The 21,725-nt window shown below is 37.3% G+C and overlaps 2 protein-coding genes across 3 annotated transcripts in view; both read left to right on the forward strand.

Annotated features, from left to right (window-relative positions):
* The window catches only part of WDR35 (WD repeat domain 35), a 56,076-nt gene extending 52,463 nt beyond the window's left edge, over nt 1-3,613 (forward strand). For both annotated transcript variants that reach the window (XM_004418298.3, XM_087437113.1), the window contains 2 exons: nt 2,727-2,967; nt 3,274-3,613. In XM_004418298.3, the coding sequence (XP_004418355.2) occupies nt 2,727-2,967; nt 3,274-3,424 (392 nt within the window). In that variant the 3' untranslated portion in view covers nt 3,425-3,613. The remainder of the gene's footprint in view (nt 1-2,726; nt 2,968-3,273) is intronic.
* A 5,764-nt stretch (nt 3,614-9,377) lies between these two features.
* Nucleotides 9,378-14,919, forward strand: TTC32 (tetratricopeptide repeat domain 32). Its single transcript, XM_004418299.3, has 3 exons — nt 9,378-9,647; nt 13,608-13,774; nt 14,514-14,919. Exons 1-3 carry the CDS (start codon nt 9,496-9,498, stop codon nt 14,639-14,641), a joined length of 447 nt encoding a protein of 148 aa, XP_004418356.1. The 5' UTR covers nt 9,378-9,495; the 3' UTR covers nt 14,642-14,919.
* Nucleotides 14,920-21,725: the final 6,806 nt, after the last annotated feature.

Consider the following 21,725-nt stretch of genomic DNA (forward strand, 5'->3'; position numbering starts at 1 on the left):
AGAAAAAAAAAAGAAAAAGGTAAAATAATAATTTATAAAATAATCTTATAACTCAGAGATAATCATTGCTAACATTTGGGTGAACTTCCTTTTAGACTTTTTCCATGCGTATAAAATCGTATACAGTTTGACTTGATATAACATCATACAATATACGTTGTTCAGGAGCTTGCTTGTTACCGTCAACAGTTGTCTTTGCAGTTATCTTCCCATGTTGGTAAACATAGATCTGTGTCATTTTTATTGTGACATAATATGCCATCGTATTTATGTGCTATAATTTATAGAAGATTATTTACATGCAATATCAAGATCTTCATTTCTGGCTTAATGATATTCTATAGTTTAAATATGTTAACTCCAAAAGGGCATAATTATAAGAATTACGTTATAAACCAAAGCATATGAATGACTAAAGCGTCACAACGCTTTCAGATGGGCCATAACAACAGTGCAGGCACTGTCACCCTCTGCCCAGCCTTCCTGTGTCACATTGGTTGGGCCACTGTGAAATCACCAATCTGCTGCTCGTGTCATCGACAATACACCCTGATATATCCTCAATTTATATTATAATGGCATGATCTTTAAAAGAAACCCTTTAGAGAAAGTCTTCTATTTGGATGTTTCTGGAATTTCATAGCAAGGGTTTTTCTTTTTCTTTTTACATTATTTGTGTAAGAGCTCTTATAAGATTATATACAGTAACCCTCTGCCATATGTATTGATTTTCCTTAGCATTTCTAAGTTATAATTACTTATCCTCTCTAAGCTTCAGTTTCTTTTTGTGAAAAGTGGGGATAATAGTATCTCCTTCATAGGATTGTTTTAAGCATTAAGTGAGAAATTTGTGAAAAGAAAATTCACTTGTTATAGTGCCTGGACATTGTGAGCCCTCAAGCAGTGGTAGCTGTGATGATGATATTAATAGTGGTTTTTGATATGGTCTGATCAATCAGTCTTTTACTTGATATATTTCACTTAGGGGTCATGCTCAGGAAGTTCTTCACTGGAAGGTTATTAAATATTATATTTTATTATAACTTCTTAGTTTCCTAAAAACATTTATTAAAATCTTATTCTTTCCTCACAGATTTGAAATTCTACCTTCATGAAACTAAGTTTACATATTCTTAATCTCTTCCTAGACTATTATTTTCTAGTCACGAATTTCTGTCAGTACTGCCCTCTTAGTTACCTTACTTTTACATTTTAATATTTTGAATTTCAGCTCTCCTTCATTACTCTTCTTTTTGAAAAAAATTTGGGGTATTCTCTTGCATTTGTTCATCCAGATTAATTTTAGAATCGTTTTTTAGAGTAGGAGGGGTTTCGGTGAAGTCCCATTGGATTTTGAATTAGAATTGCGTTAATTTAATGTATTATTAATGGGATCATTGATAAGTTTACAATATTGAGTTTTCTCATCCAGAAACATCAGTTTTTTAAAACTGTATATCTGTCTTCTTTCTAGAGTTCTGTAGTTTTATTCTTGTATACTCTGAGCATTTCTTTTGCAGTTTCTTCCTATTTTTGTTGTCGTTAGCAATGACTCTAAATTTTTTTTCTAATTGGTTATTAGTTGTACATAGGAATCATTTTTATTTTTATGTGTTTACTTTATAACTGACCTTCATTTAATTTTAACTAATTAATATGATACAAATTATGCACTGTTTAAAATAGTTGTATTTTATATAATTTATGCACAATTTCTAGACTTCTAAGATAAATTAGACCTTTAACTTAAGATTCTTCACCTACTGGTGAAGATATCTGTATACTTCAGTATTTTTGTTTTTCACTGATAAAATGATCTGAAACAATGTATGCCTTGTAAATTATTGCCTATGAACCTGTGAAATTAGAAAGTATTATTTATTGGAACTGAATGAATTTATTTTTTGTAAATTTCTTCCAGTGAACTTTGTTGTAAACATTTGACCCCAAAAGCAGTTTATAGGAATCTAATTGTAAAATACATGACTATATTGTTTTAAATTGCTTTATGAAATGCCCAATATTATACTATAACAAGATATTTTTAAGATTGCAACGTCTAGAGAAGAAAAAGATACAATTTGGTTACCAATCTGATATTAATTCTACAGTGCATTTTTAAGAAAGAGATTATATCTCCAGTATAGAAAAATTGAAAATAAGATGTGGTTAGCTGTCAAAATAAATTGTCTGAACTGACAGCTTAGAGGCTCATTTTCGCTTCTCTTTTCTCCAAGTTCTATTGTTTCAATAAGACAGAAAAGCAGACAGAAAAGCAATAATCTGTTCAAAGAAACACAAAGAGAAAACATATGATTTTATACTTTTTTTTTTTTTTTACAAAGGGAAACATGATATCTTGAGAATTATGACTAACATAGTATAATATTAATTTACCTTTTCTGGAATGCCACAAAAATCTCTAACATATTTATATGGAACAACAGATGTGTGTTTCGATACGAGATTTTTTGGTCTGTGTGTATGTGCGTGATTTGGTGGTGGTGATTTTTATAGGACCTGAGCTGTTGGCTGGCGTTACAGAACCCCAGAGGTCATGTCGCCTGCTTCCTCCTTCTAGTGCACCCATCTCCTGCCATTATTTTCTTTCAGTCTGCTCAAGTTCATGTAGGTTAAACTAAAACAGCTTAACATAGATTCTTTCCCATGCATGTTCATGTTATCATGATTACTTTTCAAAATCCACATTGTCCTCTCTTTCCTAGCTCTTCACCTGAGAGACTATGAAGACATTATCCCCACCGTTGAGATCTACTCTCTGTTAGCACTCTGTGCGTGTGCCAGTAGAGCTTTTGGTACTTGTTCAAAAGCTTTTATTAAACTTGAATCTTTAGAGACCCTCAGTTCAGAACAGAAACAACAATATGAAGATCTTGCTCTAGAAATCTTCACCAAACATACTCCAAAAGATAACAGAAAATCAGAATTGGACAGCCTTCTTGAAGGGTACGCTAATTGTAATTAGCAGATGTCACTCTACCTTATTAGAATCTGGGATTTCTATATGTATAATAGTGTATAATAATAATGAAAGCATTAAATCTTGAAGTAATTTATCTTAACATTATACCCTATTTTATTTAGTTTTACAAGCATATTAATGCTTTATTTTCTCATTGTAAGAAAAGTTTTAATTTGGAGTTTACCTTGAAATATTTTTCATTCTTCAGTTTTTTAAGTGTAGTAAATAAAGTTTTGAGTAATTAGAAGGCTTAAAGTATAATTAAATTGTCTTTCCCCTTATTTTTACAGAGGGGAAGGGAAACTGCCCACATGTGTTGCCACAGGAAGCCCAATCACTGAATATCAGTTCTGGATGTGCAGTGTATGCAAGCACTGTGTTCTGGCTCAGGAAATCAGTAACTACAACTTCTGTCCCTTATGCCATAGTTCAGTGGGATAAAGAAATGACAAACTGCATAAAATTGTAAAATAAATGTAGCAAATATATATATCTGTAACTGTATATGTAATAAGGTTGACTTGCATATGTTTTCCTATATATATATATTGACTTCCATATTTTTTAAATAATTTTGTGTAAAAATACAACTGTGAAATAATGATGCTGATTTTCAATAAAAAATGTGGAAATCAACCTTATTTTCTGTCTATGTATGTATGTATGTATGTATGTATCTATCTATCTATCTATCTATCTTGTGGCTGGTTACATGATACAATGGAAATATTCCAAATGAGAAATTTTTCTCACACTGTTAAGGTTACTAATTCATTAAAAAGCCTTGGGGGGAAATGGGGGAAACATGAGAGTGGGGCAAAGTTGAATTTAGGGAATTGATATAACCTGTATTAGAAGGAGGTTAAACAATTGTAAGACTGAAACGAGCTCTAACTCTGGCTGTATTTAATTAAATAAGTGTTGGATGTCTTCTCTATTTTATTTTCAGAAGTGAAGAGAAGGCATTTTAAGACATTTTCTACATTGTTTCTAATAGCCTTATTTTTTTTATAGCTTTTCCTGTTTTATCTAGCCTTTTAGTCTCATCTAAGAAATGGCATTTGGCATTTACTCTTCATGTTATTGTGCAGAAAACTTGGCTTTATTTATAATGATATCAATTTATACAAAAACATCCATTTTGTAGTTATAGTTTCAATTGAAACATTGCCACCAAGCTGGATTGTTTGTTTAAACAGCTCTCAGGCTGTAGGAAGTGATTCTTTCTTGATATGCGTCTGTTTTGACTTATCAAGTTGCCTTGATATGGTAGCAGCCTCCAAATATACTACAAAGGAAGCCATTCCAGAGGTCATGGAACAGAAAGGGTTACAAACCAAATGAGGATGCTCAAATTGCATGGTTATTGAATCAATTTGAAATACACAGTGAGGAACAAGGAGAAAGTGAGGGGGTAGATTACCACTATTAGGATAGGGGGCCAGTGGGTAGAAAGATTACAGTGCGTGAATCCTCAGTTATGTACTGTTCTTATGTCCTGACTATCTGCCTCACCAGCTTCCCCCAATAGTGTGATTATGAGCAGGACCAGAGTTGAGGTTTGAGCCAGGGGACCCAATCAGATGGAATGTGTCTTCTACACTTGCTCTGGAGAAGAAGCTCTGGGGCAAGTACACCTGGTCACAGCTGTAGGTTGCTGAATTAGCCTGCTGAGCAGTCATGGATTCAATTGTATTTCCTGGGCAGAGGATGGGCCAGAATAAGTGTCATCAATGGGTAATTGAATCAAAACCTCATACATATTGAGTGCTTTATAGGTCTCATGCATATTTAGTGTGTCATGAATAGTTAGGTCCCTGGTTACCTTTTGTATTTTTAGTGCCTCATCAATATTAGGTATGGTCACACATATATGCTCTATTATTTACTTTGTCTAACATGTCTCTTAAGTTACTTATCTAAGTTTAACACAATGAATTTCATTTGTCTTTTTCTATGACAGAATAGAATATTCTCCTAAATCAGAAAATAACATCCTAACAAAGAGATCAGCCCTAGGGAATATATCTTCTGTTGAACTTAATTACATCTTTCTATAAGACTTTCTGTTTTCAGGAATGAAACTGTTCTCTGCTTCATTAATGAAAGAGAAATTTTCAAGAAATTTGTAGGTGAAGGGTTCCTGCAGGACTGCATGTTCAGAGTTGTGATTCTTGGTCCCTGGTCTAACGCCTGAATATCTCTTCTTTCTCTTTCCCTTTCCCATCTCAGGAATCAGCTGAGAACTCAAAGTTAAATTGTCATTCCTCTAGCCCTTACTGTGACTTGTTGATTACACTCCCATTTGCTTCAAGTCCAAAATCAGCTGTTGATTCCTCAAGCCTTTCCTAACATTTTTTGTGAACTCTCTTGGAGCCTTCTCATTTGACACTTAATTCCATGTTGCCTGAGCCCTTGAATTTTTCCTGAAACTAATTATTTCAGATAGAGCCTGAGTTGCTGTCGCTACTTCTTGTTCGGTTTAATCCAGAAACCAAAAATCTCTAAAAACAACCTGTCATACCTTGTAGACCTAATTATCATATATATACATACGTGTATATACACATACATATATACACACACAGATGTATCTTTTCTACTACTGTAAAAGCTTATGACTGTTTGGGATTTATATCTGTGCAAGTTTTAGCGATAATGTCTTGGAGACCTTTGTCTTGCTTGAAAATGGTACTAGAGAAAGACCCACAGTATGAGTTGACCCTATTAGCTTTATTCAACATGAAGGAAATTTCATGATAACACCACCAACCAACTCTCCCCTGATGGAAGGGGCAAAGAGAAGAAAAATTGTCTATAACAAATACTTGGAGAGAAGTTGGACAGACAAAATGTGGTAATATAGTGGATAGTATAATGAAACAGTTACGGTGTTCTCTTCTTGTAATAAGCATGAACTGACTCCCTTTAAGTAATGCTGAGTTGTTCTTTATCATAAAACTTGGCCTGAATTATGTTAAGTTTCAAAGTAGCACGGTAGGCCGAAGTACTGAGATGATGGAACCAACTGATAACGCTATCCTGATAAGCAATGTGCCTAACGAGCAACATAGCATAAATGACCTGTTGTCAATGCACAAATGCTAATTTTATTATACATTTTTTTTTTTTTGCTAAAATACACTTTGGAATTATCTTTTTGTATTCTAGTAGCTGAGATCTTAGGTTTTATGTGGCATTAAGTAAAGAAAAATATGACAATAATAAAATATTGAAGTAAAAAGGACTTGTATCTATCCTGTTTCATTTATCTACAACTTATGCTTAACATGGTTTTTGTTTGTTTTGACTTAAATATTTTGGTGGGGGTTGGTTAGGAGGGTGTTGGGCTTCAGAGTGGATAAGGGGAGAAAGGGACAGGAGGTGCAATAGATGTACAATATCATTTTTGCTACCAAACAGGAAGAACAACTTCTAAAGGTACCAGGCAAATGTGAGATGACTGGAGGTTGCAGTGAATCACTCCTTAGAGGTCACACAGAGTTCTCATTTAGAAATGGGGAAAATTATGTTACCACACTTTTAAGAGAAAATCAAGAGTACTTATTTGATGATTTCATAGCTCCAAGATATTGCTACTGAGTTTCTAAAATGAAAAAAGCAATATTATGTCACCCCCTACTGCCTATTCCTATGATTATTTTCTCAATTCATTTTTTTATTCTTTAAGAAATTAACATTTATTGTTCTTTAAGTATAAAAGTAAACACATGTTCATGGTAGAAAACTTCAAAAATACATAGAGCATAGATGAGAAAGTAAAAATAGTCTTTTTTTTTTTTAAAGATTTTATTTTTTCCCCCCAAAGCCCCAGTAGATAGTTGTATGTCATAGCTGCACATCCTTCTAGTTGCTGTATATGGGACTCCGCCTCGGCATGGCCGGAGAAGTGGTGCCTTGGTGCGCGCCCGGGATCCGAACCCGGGGCCACCAGCAAAGGAGCACGCGCACTTAACCGCCAAGCCATGGGGCTGGCCCTAAAAATAGTCTTAACTTTTTAAAAAAATAAAAGCCATTAATTTCTATTTTAGTAGAATTTAGGAGAAGAAAAAACTGAGGTGAAACAAGAAATTCCTGTACTATCAGTTTTCTTCATAACAAGACCTATTTGTTCTTAAGAGATTTCTCTAAAATTAAAAGAAAAAGTAGACATTAAGAGGCTTCGAGTTACTACTTTGTTTAACTACTCATTTCTTATTTGGCATACTTTAAATTTCTATTGTTAGTAAAATTCATAAATTGTTAGTAAAATTTAGAGGAATTTAGAGAAAAATGAGATACCTTTACACACACACTATAATAGCTAAATTAAAACTGACAAGTATTGGTGAGGATATGGAGCAAATGAAATCCTTATACATTGCTGGTGGAAATGGAAAATAGTACACCCTTTCTGGAAAAGTGGAGTTTTAGAAGTTCTCCATATATTCTGGAATTCTCTCTCTCTATTCTATATATAAAAACATGTCCGTGTGTGTATATGTATACATATACAATTTTTTTTTAAACTGCTCCAGTTAACAAAAGGGAAGCTTTACTGAGGCCCCAGGGCCATGGGGCTCAGGCAGGAGGCTGCCCTGTGGAGGAAGGAGGAGCCTGTGGAGGGACCGTATTTGACTTTCTTCTTGGGGCGCAGCTTGTTGGTGTGGTCACACTTCTTGCAGCAGTTGACACCATGAGGTTGCAAGCGACCATAACACTTTCGGTAGATCATCTTGTTGCAGTTGTATTTCTGGATGAGCTGGTGGAGGGAAGGCTTGGAGATGCCACCCCACAGGCAAAGCACTAAGTATAGACAGAGTCCATGGAAAACAGCATGAGAGTCGGAGAGCGGCAGCAATGGAGCCTGGCCCCAGCAACTCACTTGCAGGGCAGGTGTTCTATAGACCAGAGCTTCTCAAGTGATAGAGACACCATGTCAGAATCCCGTGTGTATTCTATGAGTAGATGGACACACCAGCTTAGCCTGCCCCACAGACTTTCCATCTCTGCATTGTCCATCCTTAATCAGATACGTGATTTGCCGACATTTTCTCCCATTCTCTGGGTTGCCTTTTTACTGTTGATATATTTTTGATGCACAAAAGTTTTTAATTTTCATGAAGTTCAATTTTTCTTTTGTTTTCTGTGCCTGTGCTGTCATATCCAAGAAATTGCCAAATCCAATGTCATGAAGCTTTTGCCTTATGTTTAAGAATTTTATATTTTTGGCTCTTACACTTAGATCTTTAATCAATTTTGAGTTTTTTTTAATATGTTTAGGTCTAACTTCATTCTTTTGCATGTGGATATCCAGTTTTCCTAGCACCATTTATTGAAAAGACTGTCTTTATGGTGATACTGTTTTGATTACTGTAGCTGTGTAATAAGTTTTGAAATCAGGAAGTGTGAGTCCTCCAACTTTGTCCTTTTTCAAGACGGTTTTGGCTATTTGGGATCCCCTGAAATTCCATATGAATTTTAGGATGGATTTTTTTTGTGTCTGTAAAAACATCATTGGGATTTTGATAGAGATTCCATTGAATCTGTAGATTGCTTTGGCATGAACATAGGATGTCTTTTTATTTATGTCTAATTTCAGCAATAGTTTTCGTTGTACGAATCTTTCACTTCCTTGGTTAATTCCTAAGTATTTTATTCTTTTTGATTCTATTGTAAATGGAATTGTTTTCTTAATCTCCTCTCTGGATTGTTCATTTTACATATTTTTTACTTGAATTAAACATATTGTACTTAATAAATTACTATCTGGGTTCCCCTTTGGCATAAATAGCCAGAAAATGTAAACTAACATCATAGACCACACACTGTCAACACAAAATCCTATTTAATTAATCCTTACATTATTCCAGAGGTTCCAAAAGGATGAGAAATTTTCAATCTCGGGTCTTGGAGCTAATAAACGGTAGGGTTTGACTTTGGACTCAGGACGGTGGGACAACTAAGCTCATGGGATTTCAACACAAAGTGTCTCAGGGTAACCACAGCCTACTCAGAACATACTCTAGCGGGTGTTTTGCTGAGGGCGGACCCTGGAACCCCAAGAGCGCGACAGTAAGTCCGCTGGCCAATTAGCCATTCATAAAACAAGCCAGGGTTTCTTCCGCTTCGGGCATTGTCAGCCCCTCCCCGCCTCCCATTCGCTGTAACAAAGGGCAAGTTCCTCACAACATCAGACCGTGGACCTGGAAACCAGTTTGGCACCATCCATATACTGCTTTTCTGGGACGGAGCGCGCGGGACCAGCAGTAATAACAGAACTGCACTTCAGAGGAGTCTGTCCAAGCTTTCCTGGACCGTGGGAACTCTCCGCAGGCAGCTTGGTTATTGATCTCGCGAGATGACGGGTGCTCAGAAGGCACAAACTTCTCCGTTTGCTAGCGCCGAGGTTTTTCCTGTTAAATGCCGGGGTGCGGAAGTGGCTCTGTGGTGCCGCCTGCCTCTCAAAAGTCAACCCCCTTTCTCCACGTAAAGCTAGGCCTCCAACCGCTATGGAAGGGCAGCAGGGGCAACAAAGCCACGCAACCCTAGCACTCGCTCAGGCTCATTTCAAGAAGGGCGAATATGCCGAAGCCGAGGCGCTGTACTCCGCTTACATTCGCCAGTGCGCCTGTGCAGCCTCCTTAGGAACGGCGCCCGGGAGGTAACTATCGCGAGAAGTGGGGGCAGCGGTGTCTCCCCGATGTGGGCGGTGGGGGTCCTCTAACTCTTTGCTCAGCGGTCTGAGCTCGCGGGCGCCGAGGACGGTGCGGGCAGGTGTTTGTATTCCCAGAAAGGTGGTGAGGGGCGCGTCCCTCCGCCCTGCTGCCCTTCAGCCCGGGTGTCCTCCTTCCGTTACTCCGTCTCTGATCCGGAGACTTAGGAGCGGATAAGGCTTCTCCGCCTGTCCTTTTAACAGTTGAGATGTGGCGACCTGGGAGGCGAGGTGACGGGGTCGTGCCACGCGAGCACACAGTGCCGCGACTCCAACCACAGCAGCACGGCAGGGGTGTTTTGGTCTGTTTTTCACTTGTGAAAAAAATTTAAATATATGGAAAATGGTATAATGAGCCTCCGGGTAACCGTCACGCGCCTTAAGTATTATTTCACCCAGACATATTATTCATCCATGGGTGTTTCAGAGTGCATTTCTAAATATTAAGGATTTTTAAAAAGACATAACCACAATATTATTATCACATAATTTCTTTTTTTAAAAATATTTTGTTTATTGCAGTAACATTGGTTTATAACATTGTATAAATTTCAGGTATACATCATTATACTTCTATTTCTGCATAGATTACATCATGTTCACCACTCAAATACTAATTACAACCCATCACCACACACATGTGCTGAATTATCCCTTTCACCCCCCCCCCAACCACCAATCCAATCTCTGTCTCTATGTGTTTCTTAATATCAAATATCCAGTCAATATTGGAACTTTACTGATTGATCGATAAAGTTTGTTTTGTTTTGTTGGTTTGTTTTTAGCAGTTGGTTCAAGTCAGGATGCACATCAGGTCTCTTAATCTATAAGGCTCCCCTTGTTTTTTTTCCCTTGCAGTTTATTTGTTGAGGAAACTGAGTAGTGTGTCCTGAGACACACAAAATATTTTGGATTTGCTGAATGCATCCCCCTGATGTCATTTAATGTGGTCCTCTGGCTCCTACATTGCTTGTGAGTTGGTAACTAAATCTTGAGGTCTGATCCAATTCAGATTCAGTATTATAGCTAGAATACTTCCTAGGTGGTGGTGTATACTTCCACCAGAAAGCACGCAATGTCTTTCTTTTTGTGATGTTAGCAGCTTCACCTGCTAGTGCCGCTGGCCCAAACTGTCTTGAGTTTATGGATGTGTAGCATTTGTTGTTACTCCAAGTTTTGCCTTTGTTCTTCTTGATGGTGTGGATTGGACCAAGATGAGAAACGAAAGAACAGAGAGGCTTTAAAAGAACAGGTTTTTTTGACAGTTTTGAGTTGTCTGCACCATCACCCTCCCACATCAGGGATTTGATTTTTTTGACAGGATGCCAGCTTGTCTTCTGTATGAGGTTTAAACTAATACGGAATTAAACCAGAAAAATAAAATTGTTTTCTCATTTCAATAATACACCAGAATAATAGTTAATAGAAGTTTCTGAACAGGCAATAAGATGGTACAACCACCCCCTCCCCTCAAAAAAAAATTAGTAAACATAGAAAATGTAGTTTCCTATCCTTGTTTCAAGCTCTAAGAATAATCTAATCTGGTATGTTTCAAAAAGTATTCATCAGCAACACGTATATTGATGCCATCTAGTCTTGTTGCTCTTCTTCCTCGGCACATCTCAATGTAAGAGCACAAATGTGTGTGTCTGTAGCACGTGTAATTTCTGCCCCTTACCACTGTAGGAGAGGAGATCTGCCATGGTTTAGTAGAAGGGAATTCAGTATGTCTGAATGAACCTTGTAATTTCCTTATAGCTCTGAAATTCTTTTAGGAATTCATGGATTGAAACGGAATTCTGTCATTTCAACTTTTTTCCTTAAATATATCTTTTGGAGTTTAAATTTATTTTTGAAATATTGGGTCACTGAATCATTTTGAAACAGTATTTGCAGTCTTTGCCTGCTACTCTGCATGGTTTATAAAATTTTCTTTTAATATGCAAAAGTGCAGCCTAGCCATAAACCTAATTTCCAAATATTTTTTCTTTGCTGAAGTTTGCAAATGCTAAAAATCCACATTTGGATTAGGTTAAATTCCATTATGGTAAATACTATCATTACAAAATCTTAATATTGCAAAAAAATTTTCTCCTTTGACTTAGCCCATGTCTATAAAATATGAAACAATTTCCACATAAAAAGTAGGCTTTCAGAATTTGTTGTAATGAGATCTAAGTCTAAATCAAACATTCTATGATCCTCTGAATACAAGAAATTTCTAAGAAGCTTAGAACTTAATGACTCCTTACGGGAGTCCTGAGGCTGCATTTTTCTTAAAACTCTTTACTGGGCAGCGGTTCACCTACTATCATAAGAGAAATAAGTGAATGGAGTGTGGCCTCTTGTTCTCTAGGTGTTAACAGTGGTGCTAGTGGCGTCCAGAAGCATCGCTGTACCCAGTCTCTCTCAGTCATAGCTCACAGAAACAGAATTTTCTTGTTTTTTTTTGTGAGGAAGGTCAGCCCTGAGTTAACATCCATGCCAATCCTCCTCTTTTTGCTGAGGAAGACTGGCCCTGAGCTAACATCTATTGCCAATCCTCCTCCTTTTTTTTCCCTTTTTCTCCCCAAAGGCCCAGTAGATAGTTGTATGTCATAGTTGCACATCCTTCTAGTTGCTGTACGTGGGACGTGGCCTCAGCATGGCCGGACAAGCAGTGCGTTGGTGCGCGCCCGGGATCCCAACCCGGGCTGCCAGTAACGGAGCGTGCGCACTTAACCGCTAAGCCACGGGGCCAGCCCAGAAACAGAATTTTCTAAAGCTGCAGTGGTTCCTTTCCGTTGTGAGCAAACTTAGATTTGAAGGAGACCCCTAGGCTCTGAGTACCTCTTATGGCAGCAGTAGTTACAGTCCCTGTCAGAGATCAGAGATCGCAAGGATCAAGATGTTAAGTAACTTTTAGTAACACTCACTGCAGTCACACTATACTTTGCCCTATAGGATGTAACAAAGAAAGGAGTGATGAGTTTAACCTGCCTCTGTTCTGTTTGGTTCAAATTTGAGAGTCCCTTTAGAAAAAAGGAAAAGAAAACAGAATCATCTGTGACAGGAGCAGAGCCCATTAATGTTCTCTGTGCAGATGATTTGTCCAGCAGGGGCTGGGGGGTCAGCAGACGGCTGTAACCTGTCGAGCTGGTGGCCGGTCAGAGCTGCCTGGGCATCCCACCCCTTACAGGAAAGTCTGGTCACTTAAAGCCCCTTGGGCAGCCTCTGGAGCCCTCAGATGCAGAGCTGATTCTGCACACAGGACCGCCAGAGTGGACCGGAGCCTTGAGAGCCTCCTAGCAGACAGCCAGTCCGGCCTTGGGGAGGCTCCCAGCTAAGACTGGAGGGAGGGCAGCTCTGTCCCCAGAGAGCACTCCCTGGGGATCAGCATGTTGAATTTTCACTTAGGATTAACTTGTGTTTCTTTATTTTTGGAAAATGATTTCAAATCTCATTGTTTTGAGCTCACTTAAAAAATTTGAGAATAAAATTGATGATTCACTTTGTGACATGTCCATAGCAAACTTGAACTTTGGGCTGGCTTTCTCTCCTTACTCAGCGTGAATCTGATCTGTTGTCTTTGCCCTGCTGGCATGTGCTTAAAAAATGAACAATCATTTTAATATTATATTCAGCAAACAAGTTGGCAGTGAACAGGGGCTTTGAACACACTATAAAATGAATGGGCTTTCCAGGTTGACACTGTAGCGCTATATAACCTGACAAAAGTAGGTAACGGGATTAAACAAAAATTGATTCCACTGCTTTATTTCTTTGCACTTTGTTTCTTCCGCTTGGTTTTTCAGTGTAGATGCTGCATGTTATAGGCTATGAAGTTTGACAATACCCAAAAGGGAATGAAAGTGGAAATGAGAGGAATTTGGTAACACGGTGTTTTAAATGTGAACTTTTTGTTTAAAGCAAATGCAGCCCTGAGGATTTGGCTACTGCGTATAACAACAGGGGGCAAATCAAGTACTTCAGGGTTGATTTTGATGAAGCCATGGATGACTACACATCGGCCATAGAAGTCCAACCTGATTTTGAAGTTCCATATTACAATAGAGGGTTGATATTGTATAGGCTGGGTAAGAATTTTTTTTTCTTTTTGTCCTTGACTGTGGTCTATTAATTCAGAGCTCTCAAATGTTGTAAAACTAATGTAATAATCATCAAGTCATAAAATTATGTGAAATTTAGGTTTAGAACCTGGAACAAAGGAAGCATACCTGAGTTTATTTTAGGCTTTCGACAGGCATTACAGACCACAGTGGAGCACGGGTGGGAATTGGACCCACCCCATGAGGGCAACCCCATTACTTTGAGCCTGTGCATTCCCGACTGCAAAATGAGGGTAATGCTAGTGCTCACCTGTGAAACTTGTCTGAGTAAAATCTTTGAAGGCACGGGAGAAAATATAAAGTGAAGAGGTTTTAGATCCTTGGCTTAAAGGGATTGTAGGTACTGTTTCTCATTTAAAGTGTTAAAAAGAAAATTAATTTCCTGTCTCTTAATTTTACTGTAATTATATAAAACAGGTGATATTATTTTGTTGATATTTTCTGTTGATTTATGCTGTTCACCTGTTAAATCTGAATAAATAAACCCATAGCTAATTTTAAGTGTATTATTCTATTAAGGGTACAGAAAATTACTTTGATATACACATCTCTATATCGTTATAAAAAGAAAAAAATTCCTTGACTAGGAGTGGTTGAAAGCTTGTAAATATAAAAGCAGAAGTGTGTATATCCAAACTTTGCTATGAATAATATATAGAAATATTCAGCTTTTTTTCTCTTTTCCATTTTTTGGGTTCTGGTACAGGATATTTTGATCATGCTTTGGAAGATTTCAAGAAGGTTTTAGACTTAAATCCTGGATTTCAAGATGCTACTTTGAGCTTAAAACAGACTCTTCTGGACAAAGAAGAAAAACAAAGAAGAAATTACTAAAAAAAAAAAATTATTGAAAATTTTAACTTAATTAAAATATTAATTCGTGATCTTTACACCTGGTATTTCATTGTCTCTAATTTAAAGTAGGTGTTGAGCTATTTTGATTTATATTTAGGAAAAAGAGATTCATCCATTAACACTGAAAGTTAAATAATGTAAGGTAGTTAATTTCAGGATGAGAAACTGAGTGTATAAAGTGTAAAGTGTAAATAAGTAATAATGTATAATTGTATATTATTACAGTAAAATATTTAAAGAAATGTGTGGTATTGTCTTCAGTAAAACTATTCTTTTGCTATTTTTTTATTCCCAACTTTTTATTTAAATATTTTACATCTACAGAAGAGTTGAAGTATAATACAATAAACGCCTATAAACTCTTCACTTAGAGTCACCAGTTGTTAATATTGTACCACATTTGCTTTTTCTCTATATTTAAATATAACACTTTTGTTGAACCATTTGAAAATAAGTTGCAGATACCACAATACTTCACCCCTAAATATTTCAGCCTGCATCTTCTAAGAACAGAGACATCCTCCTTTATAACCACAATACCATTATAATACCTAATAAAATGAATAATTCTATAATATCATCCACATTCAGCCCATATTCAAATTTCCCCAAGTGTTTCCAAAATATCTTGTGTAGATTTTTATTTCTAGATCTGGAGGCAATCAAGTTACATTGCATTTTCTTGTTCTGTGTCTTGGTGTTCCTTTAATCTAGAATGGTCCCTCGCCCATTTTCTCCCCATGGCATTTGCTTTGAGAGCAAAGCTGTTTTATATAGCTAGGCTAGAGATACATAGCATTTGGGCTTAAGAATAAACAGATGTCCTACATGAGAGCAATTTGAAAGAATTCAATTTATACTTGATTTTCTCTAGTAATCCTTGATAAGATAGGTTAAGATTTAAATATGGAACATAGTTTTCTGTCTCTGGATAATGACAATAATTCTTGTCATCATCAACATTTGCTGACAATTTACTATAAGCCAAGCACTGGTGATCTTTATATAAAAAATTGGGAGTGGGACGGGGTAGATAGAGAGATGAAGGACTGAAGAGAAGTGCTTAGTAAATATAAAGCTTTTAAAAAATCTATTTTATTTAGGTGCTGCCAACAAATGATTAGGCTATGATGAAGCGATCAAGAACTGGGAAGAATTTGAAGGGAAAACAAGCCAAAGCCAGCCATGTCTCATGTACTCTCTTTTGTTTTCATTGTTGAGGTTTGGCTTTCAGAGATACAGATCCTGCATCTCAGGATCTCTCACACTCGTTTATTATTGCTATGGAAAAATTGTTCTGGGGTGGAAATTACCCTAATCAGGAGAAAGGAGAGTGTGTTTGCTCAGTGTCTCCAGAGGGAGGCGCAGAGTGACTTCTGTGGCCTTCTCAGATCTAATCACCGTCATCAGCCTTACAAGTTTTCTTTTGAGTTTAAGTGATCTCATGAAGGAGAGGAAGTAATTGCCCTGTTTGGAGTTCATAAATAATGTCTGGTAAAATACGTGGAGAATTTGGGCTGCAGGTGAATTAATATTAAAAGAAAATGAAGTCTGAAGGGAAACTAAAAGTCTCTATATTTCTGGAATTATTCACATTTTCCTATATGACTTATCTTTCCATTTGTTGGAAATGTCTTTAAAAGAATTTATAAAATTGCATTAAAATGTAGAAAAATCCCTCTTAAGAAAACATTTTTTTTTAATAGAAAAGCAAGATCCCTAGACCTTGGGAGAGCTTAAAGCCATTCTACTCAGAAAATCAAATACTTAAAAAATGCTTCAATAACTTTATTTTCTCTTGGCTTATATTCTCTTTTCTTTGCTCTTGACTGGTATCAGATGTAAAATGAAAAAAAAAAACTTGTTAAAAAATTTCAGTTGGTTTGTTGGGTTTTATTCAATGTTTTTTCATCCTTTATCAGAAAATAAAGTTGCTGAAGTTCAGAATTAGCGCAGGCTGATTTGGAACCAGGCACTTGTTTTTCTCAAGTTACTGGAAGTAACTGAAGAATAATATATTTTCCTCATTTATCTTCTTCAAAACTTTAGGCATTACGCATTCAGAGTCTACATTTCTGGTTGACTAAATAGTACCTTTGCTGTGCGCCTTAAAGATAGTATTTTATGTTTGCTGTCATTCATATTTCCCACATTTCAGTATGTGTTGAGCTCTTTCCTTTTCCCAAACAATATTGTTTTCCAGTTTTTCTTTGCAAAAACAAGGCAGAAAATTGTGGTTTGTTATAAGGTTTGTCTTTTACAAAGTAAGGTGGGAGAGAGTAAATGGATGTAAGTTACTTTTTTTTTTTTTATGTGAGGAAGATCAGCCCTGAGCTCACATCCATGCTAATCTTCCTCATTTTGCTGAGGAAGACCGGCTCTGAGCTAACATCTGTTGCCAATCCTCCTCCTTTTTTTTACCCCAAAGCCCCAGTAGATAGTTGTATGTCATAGTTGCACATCCTTCTAGTTGCTGTATGTGGGACGCGGCCTCAGCATGGCTAGAGAACCGGTGTGTCGGTGCGCACCCGGGATCTGAACCCGGGCCGCCAGCAGCGGAGTGCGGGCACTTAACCACTAAGCCACGGGGCCGGCCCAAAGTTACTTTAGAGCTTAGAAAATTACTCTTAACCCTTCAGCAAGGAACTCTCTGTTTTTTTTCTGAAATCTGGAGCTGAATGAAGCCTATGGACTTACTTTATGAATGCAAACTCCAGTCCAGCTGGTGGATTAGCAAACTCAGTTTCCGAGTCAGCTTTTAGTCATCTGTTTGCCCTTTTCTAGATTTTTCCTGGTTTTTCTGTCTTTCACTGGCTCTCTACCGTCCCAACACTATCCATAGTCTTGCCCCCCTGCCATTTTGCAGGTCTGAAGTTTTTCTCAGTGGATGTGATGTATTTCAACCCTGCTGCTCAGGGCAAATCAATCCAGCATTTACACTGGTCCTCATCTTAGTGTTTCCATCTCTGCAAGTCTAATCCCCCTTAGAAATTTAACTCTAAATTTCAAATAATTAAGCCTGTGTCTTGCTTAACAACTTTAATTTGTTTCTGAAAATGCTCCCGAGAAGTAAAAAGCCATTAAATGAAAAAAATTTACATTAATTTGAATTGGAAAAATTATGAATTCCATTTTAGCCTGAGGTACCCAAATACTTTTCACAGACAGAACAATAAATTAAGCAATGAAAACAAATTTGTATAATAATTTGAAACGTAATTACATTTACAACAATTACATACATTGGAATGGCATGAATGCTTACTATATATACTTATGTTTTTCTTCTTTCTCTACCACTAAAAAAACCCAGCTTTATTGAGATACAATTCGCATATCATACAATTCACCCATTTAACGTGTACAATTCAGTGGTTTTTAAGTATAGTCAGTTTCTGTGCCATTTTAAAAACCAATTTTCAAACTGTGTGTCTCTCCTTGCATGCAAACTGCACTGAATGAAATTATAACACAGAAAAACACTTTCGGGCAAATTCAAGGCTAAATAGAGTGCTTCAGCACTCCTACAGCACACACACAACAGACGAAGAGTCGTGAGACACGGCCTCCTCTAGTTTCATCTGAGGGAGCACTCACATCTAAGTTGGTTCACGTGACGGTCTCTGAGTGTAAACTCGTGTTGAGTAAAGGGGAGCGGACGTCTCTGCCTGAGGCTGAGGTGGAAATTTCACTTACAGCGTATTTATTGGATGTGTTGTAGTGAATGGGTTGTTATTTAAAAAAATGAATTATTGACAAATATGGCATAACTTTTCAAGAGCCTAGAGAAGAGCTAACTGAGCAGTTGCTATGTGAGCTCAGGGTGTAATTTTCACAGCTGCTAGATAAATTCACATTTTGGTGTTGTCTGTATTTCTCAAAAATATGACAATAAATTATGGTAAAGACATTCCAGTTTAAAATGGCATTTGGTAAGAAAGAGAGAGAGAGGTTTGTTCAATTTCACATCTAATGTTAGGAAACTTCAGAAAACACCATCGCATTCTTTACAAAAAGGAAAGAAGGATGAGAAATAAAATTTAATATTTTTTGAAAAACAAAGCAATTGGTAAGATTAAAAAACATAGTTTATACTTTTAAAATCACAAGAAGATAAAAGGACACATCCATGTACCAAAGGCAAATGGTAAAAAAAAACGAATCTACAAGAAAGCCCAAAAAGCATCAATTATGACCTGTGAGTATGCGTATAACAGAGTGAAGAGCATAGCAGTGTGATCCCAGTTTTGTAACTGTCAGCATACAATCACACTTACAACTGTACAGTGAAGAAAGTCTTATTTTTTCACAGAGGAGGAAGCTGAGGCTAAGAAATTCAGTAACTTGCCCAAAGTTATCTCTAAAATCAATGTAAACATTCAAAACTGCAGTGAGTATCAATTGATTTTTTGTTGCTGAAGCAACTCAAAGCAGATACATGGATTTTTTTTTGTCCTGATACAAAATTTAAATTGCTCATAAAATTTTTAGTACCCATCAAAGAGAGTAACAAAACAATATAAAAATATATTTACTTGTTATAATGGAACATTATTGCAATTCTAGAATTGCTTGTTGGTAATTTTCCTGCCTGATTGAAAACAGACACAAAAGATGGTGAAAAGTAGATTAATGTTAAGAGCAAACTCCATTTGGAAAATTGAAAGCCACAGCTGCCAATATGTAAATTCGTATCTTATGTTAAGAAAAAGTATCCAACATTTATAAATAAGACAAAAGGAGGATTGCATGTCCTTTCAACATCATGCTAAGCGCAGCCTAGCAGACCGGCCCAGGGACTGTTTCCTCCTCTAGGGGCTGTGTCTTTTTTTAGTTTTCTCTTCACTCTCAATTAGGGCCCAGACTCTGTGAGATTACATGTAACTTGTAGATTTCTTTCCAGAGGAGATGCAAATGATTTCTGTCTGGTAGAAAAGATAATCCCAAAGGTTATGGTTTTATTGCCCTGGAGGACATCAACTGGTTTTGATTCTAACCTAGTAACTTTATCCCCAAATTCCTTCCTAATTGACCATAAACACTCAGTTCCTCCACTGCTTTTCTCCCATCCTGGTGGTTTTCTCATTCATGAGTTAATAAACACTTGTCATGTGTTCATTCTGTATTCTTATGAGTCATACTTAACTTTTAAAAACTGATATTGTGACACTTCTATTGAAAAAACAAAAACAACTTTGAGTTTATCATTTTATAGTCACTTAAGTTATTTCTTGTAGGACTAAGAGAGAAGGGAGACTGAAAAGTTTCTATGGCCTATTTATTTAAAATATTCAATAATTCTTCTTCGGATGACGTGGAGGTGTAACTGAGTGAAGCAAAGTATAGGGAAGGCCTTCACCTTGAATTCAAACACATGTAAGTACTCCTTTTAAAAGTAGACAAGAACTACAGCAGAATATATTGTAAAAAGTGCGAGCTCCCGATTTAAGGCCCTTCTCCATTTTCACTCTCCATGGGTAACCACTGTTAAGTTTATATCTATCCTTCCAGACTTTTTCCTATGTACAAATACATAGACACATGTATGTATACAGTCGGCCCTCGGTATCCGCGGTTCCACATCTGCGGATTCAACCAACAGATGGAAAGGCTCATGATGGTTGTGTCTGTACAGAACATGTACAGACCTTTTTTTCCATGTCTTTGTTCTCTAAACAATACAGCATAACAACTGTTTACATAGCATTAGGCATTTTAAGTAATCTAGAGATGATTTAAAGTATATGGGAAGATGTGTGTAGGTTATATGCAAATACTAAGCCATTGTATACAAAGGGCTTGAGCATCTGTGGATTTTGGTATCCACAGGGTTCCTGGAACCAATCCCCCACAGACACTGAGGAACGACTGTATATGCATAGAATTCTAGTATACATATCATTATTCAGTAACAAGTCATTTATTATCTTGGACATTCTTGTAAGAACCTAGAAATCTACCTCATTCTGCTTAGACCCATGATTTTAAAAATCACATTAAAAATACTTGCTAGTTTTTTGTTATAAAATTAGTACATGCATTTGGTAATAAAAATTAAAACTGTGCAGGAGGTATACATAAAGAGTAAGACCCCCTCCTCCTCCACATTCCCCTCCAGAAGTAACCACTTTTAACCAGAACAACTAGAAGCAAAGGGTAAACAGCTCACTTTCCTATACCCCCCAGTCTCATCTGTAAAATTTGTTTTAGTTCTTTTCGCCCCCTTTGTGGCTTTATGCCCTCGCAATTTTGACCAGTTCATAATGAGAATACTTCCGAATATATCCGTTTGGCACCACATTTATTTGAACCTATTTCCACTTCATTAGAGCACTCTTTTTAAGAGTAAGGAGTTGCAATAGTGTAAACTTACAAGACCAAACTGAGCTCATGTCGCCCACTCAGCTGCCGGTGTCTCCCGCTGCTTCTGGGCCAGACTCCCTCCATCCCAGGGCCCCCAGCAGCCAACAGCTGGGTTCTGACCTCCGCACAGATCCAGAGTCCAGCCATGTCCTCCCCCTTCTCTGCTACACCAAAGGCCAGGATGTCACCCCCTCTTTTTTGCAGGCCTCCCAACTAGTCTCCTGCCTTGGTCCTCGCCCCTAGCTTGCTTCAACACAGCCACGGAGTGAGGATTTGAAAGTGTGCAATGGCTGCTCTCCTCGCTGAGTAGAAGCAGAGCTCTCACAAAGGCTTATGTCCAGGAACTTTGCACTTGGTGCTCCCTTCCTGCACCCCTCACTACATGGCCCGCGCCCCTCCTTCAGGCCTTTGCCTGTCTGTCACCTTATGGAGGCCCTCCTCTGACCACCCTGTTTAAATGCAAATTCCGATCATACTCCTCATCTTACTTTTCCTCTGTCTCCAATACCGCGTGCTCATTCATTGTGTCTGCCTGGCTTCTCCCCCGGGAAGGTAAGCTTCGCTGGGCGGGGATTTTTGTCTGTTTTGTTCACTGCTGTATCATCAGCACCCAGAACAGTGCCTGGCATGCAGAAGGGCCTCAAATATGTTGAATGGATAATGACTTAATTATCATAATCTGCCACTTAACTTGCTATTT

Source organism: Ceratotherium simum, chromosome 11 (assembly GCF_057802395.1).
Source record: "Ceratotherium simum simum isolate JZ-2026a chromosome 11, ASM5780239v1, whole genome shotgun sequence".
Lineage (NCBI taxonomy): Eukaryota > Metazoa > Chordata > Mammalia > Perissodactyla > Rhinocerotidae > Ceratotherium > Ceratotherium simum.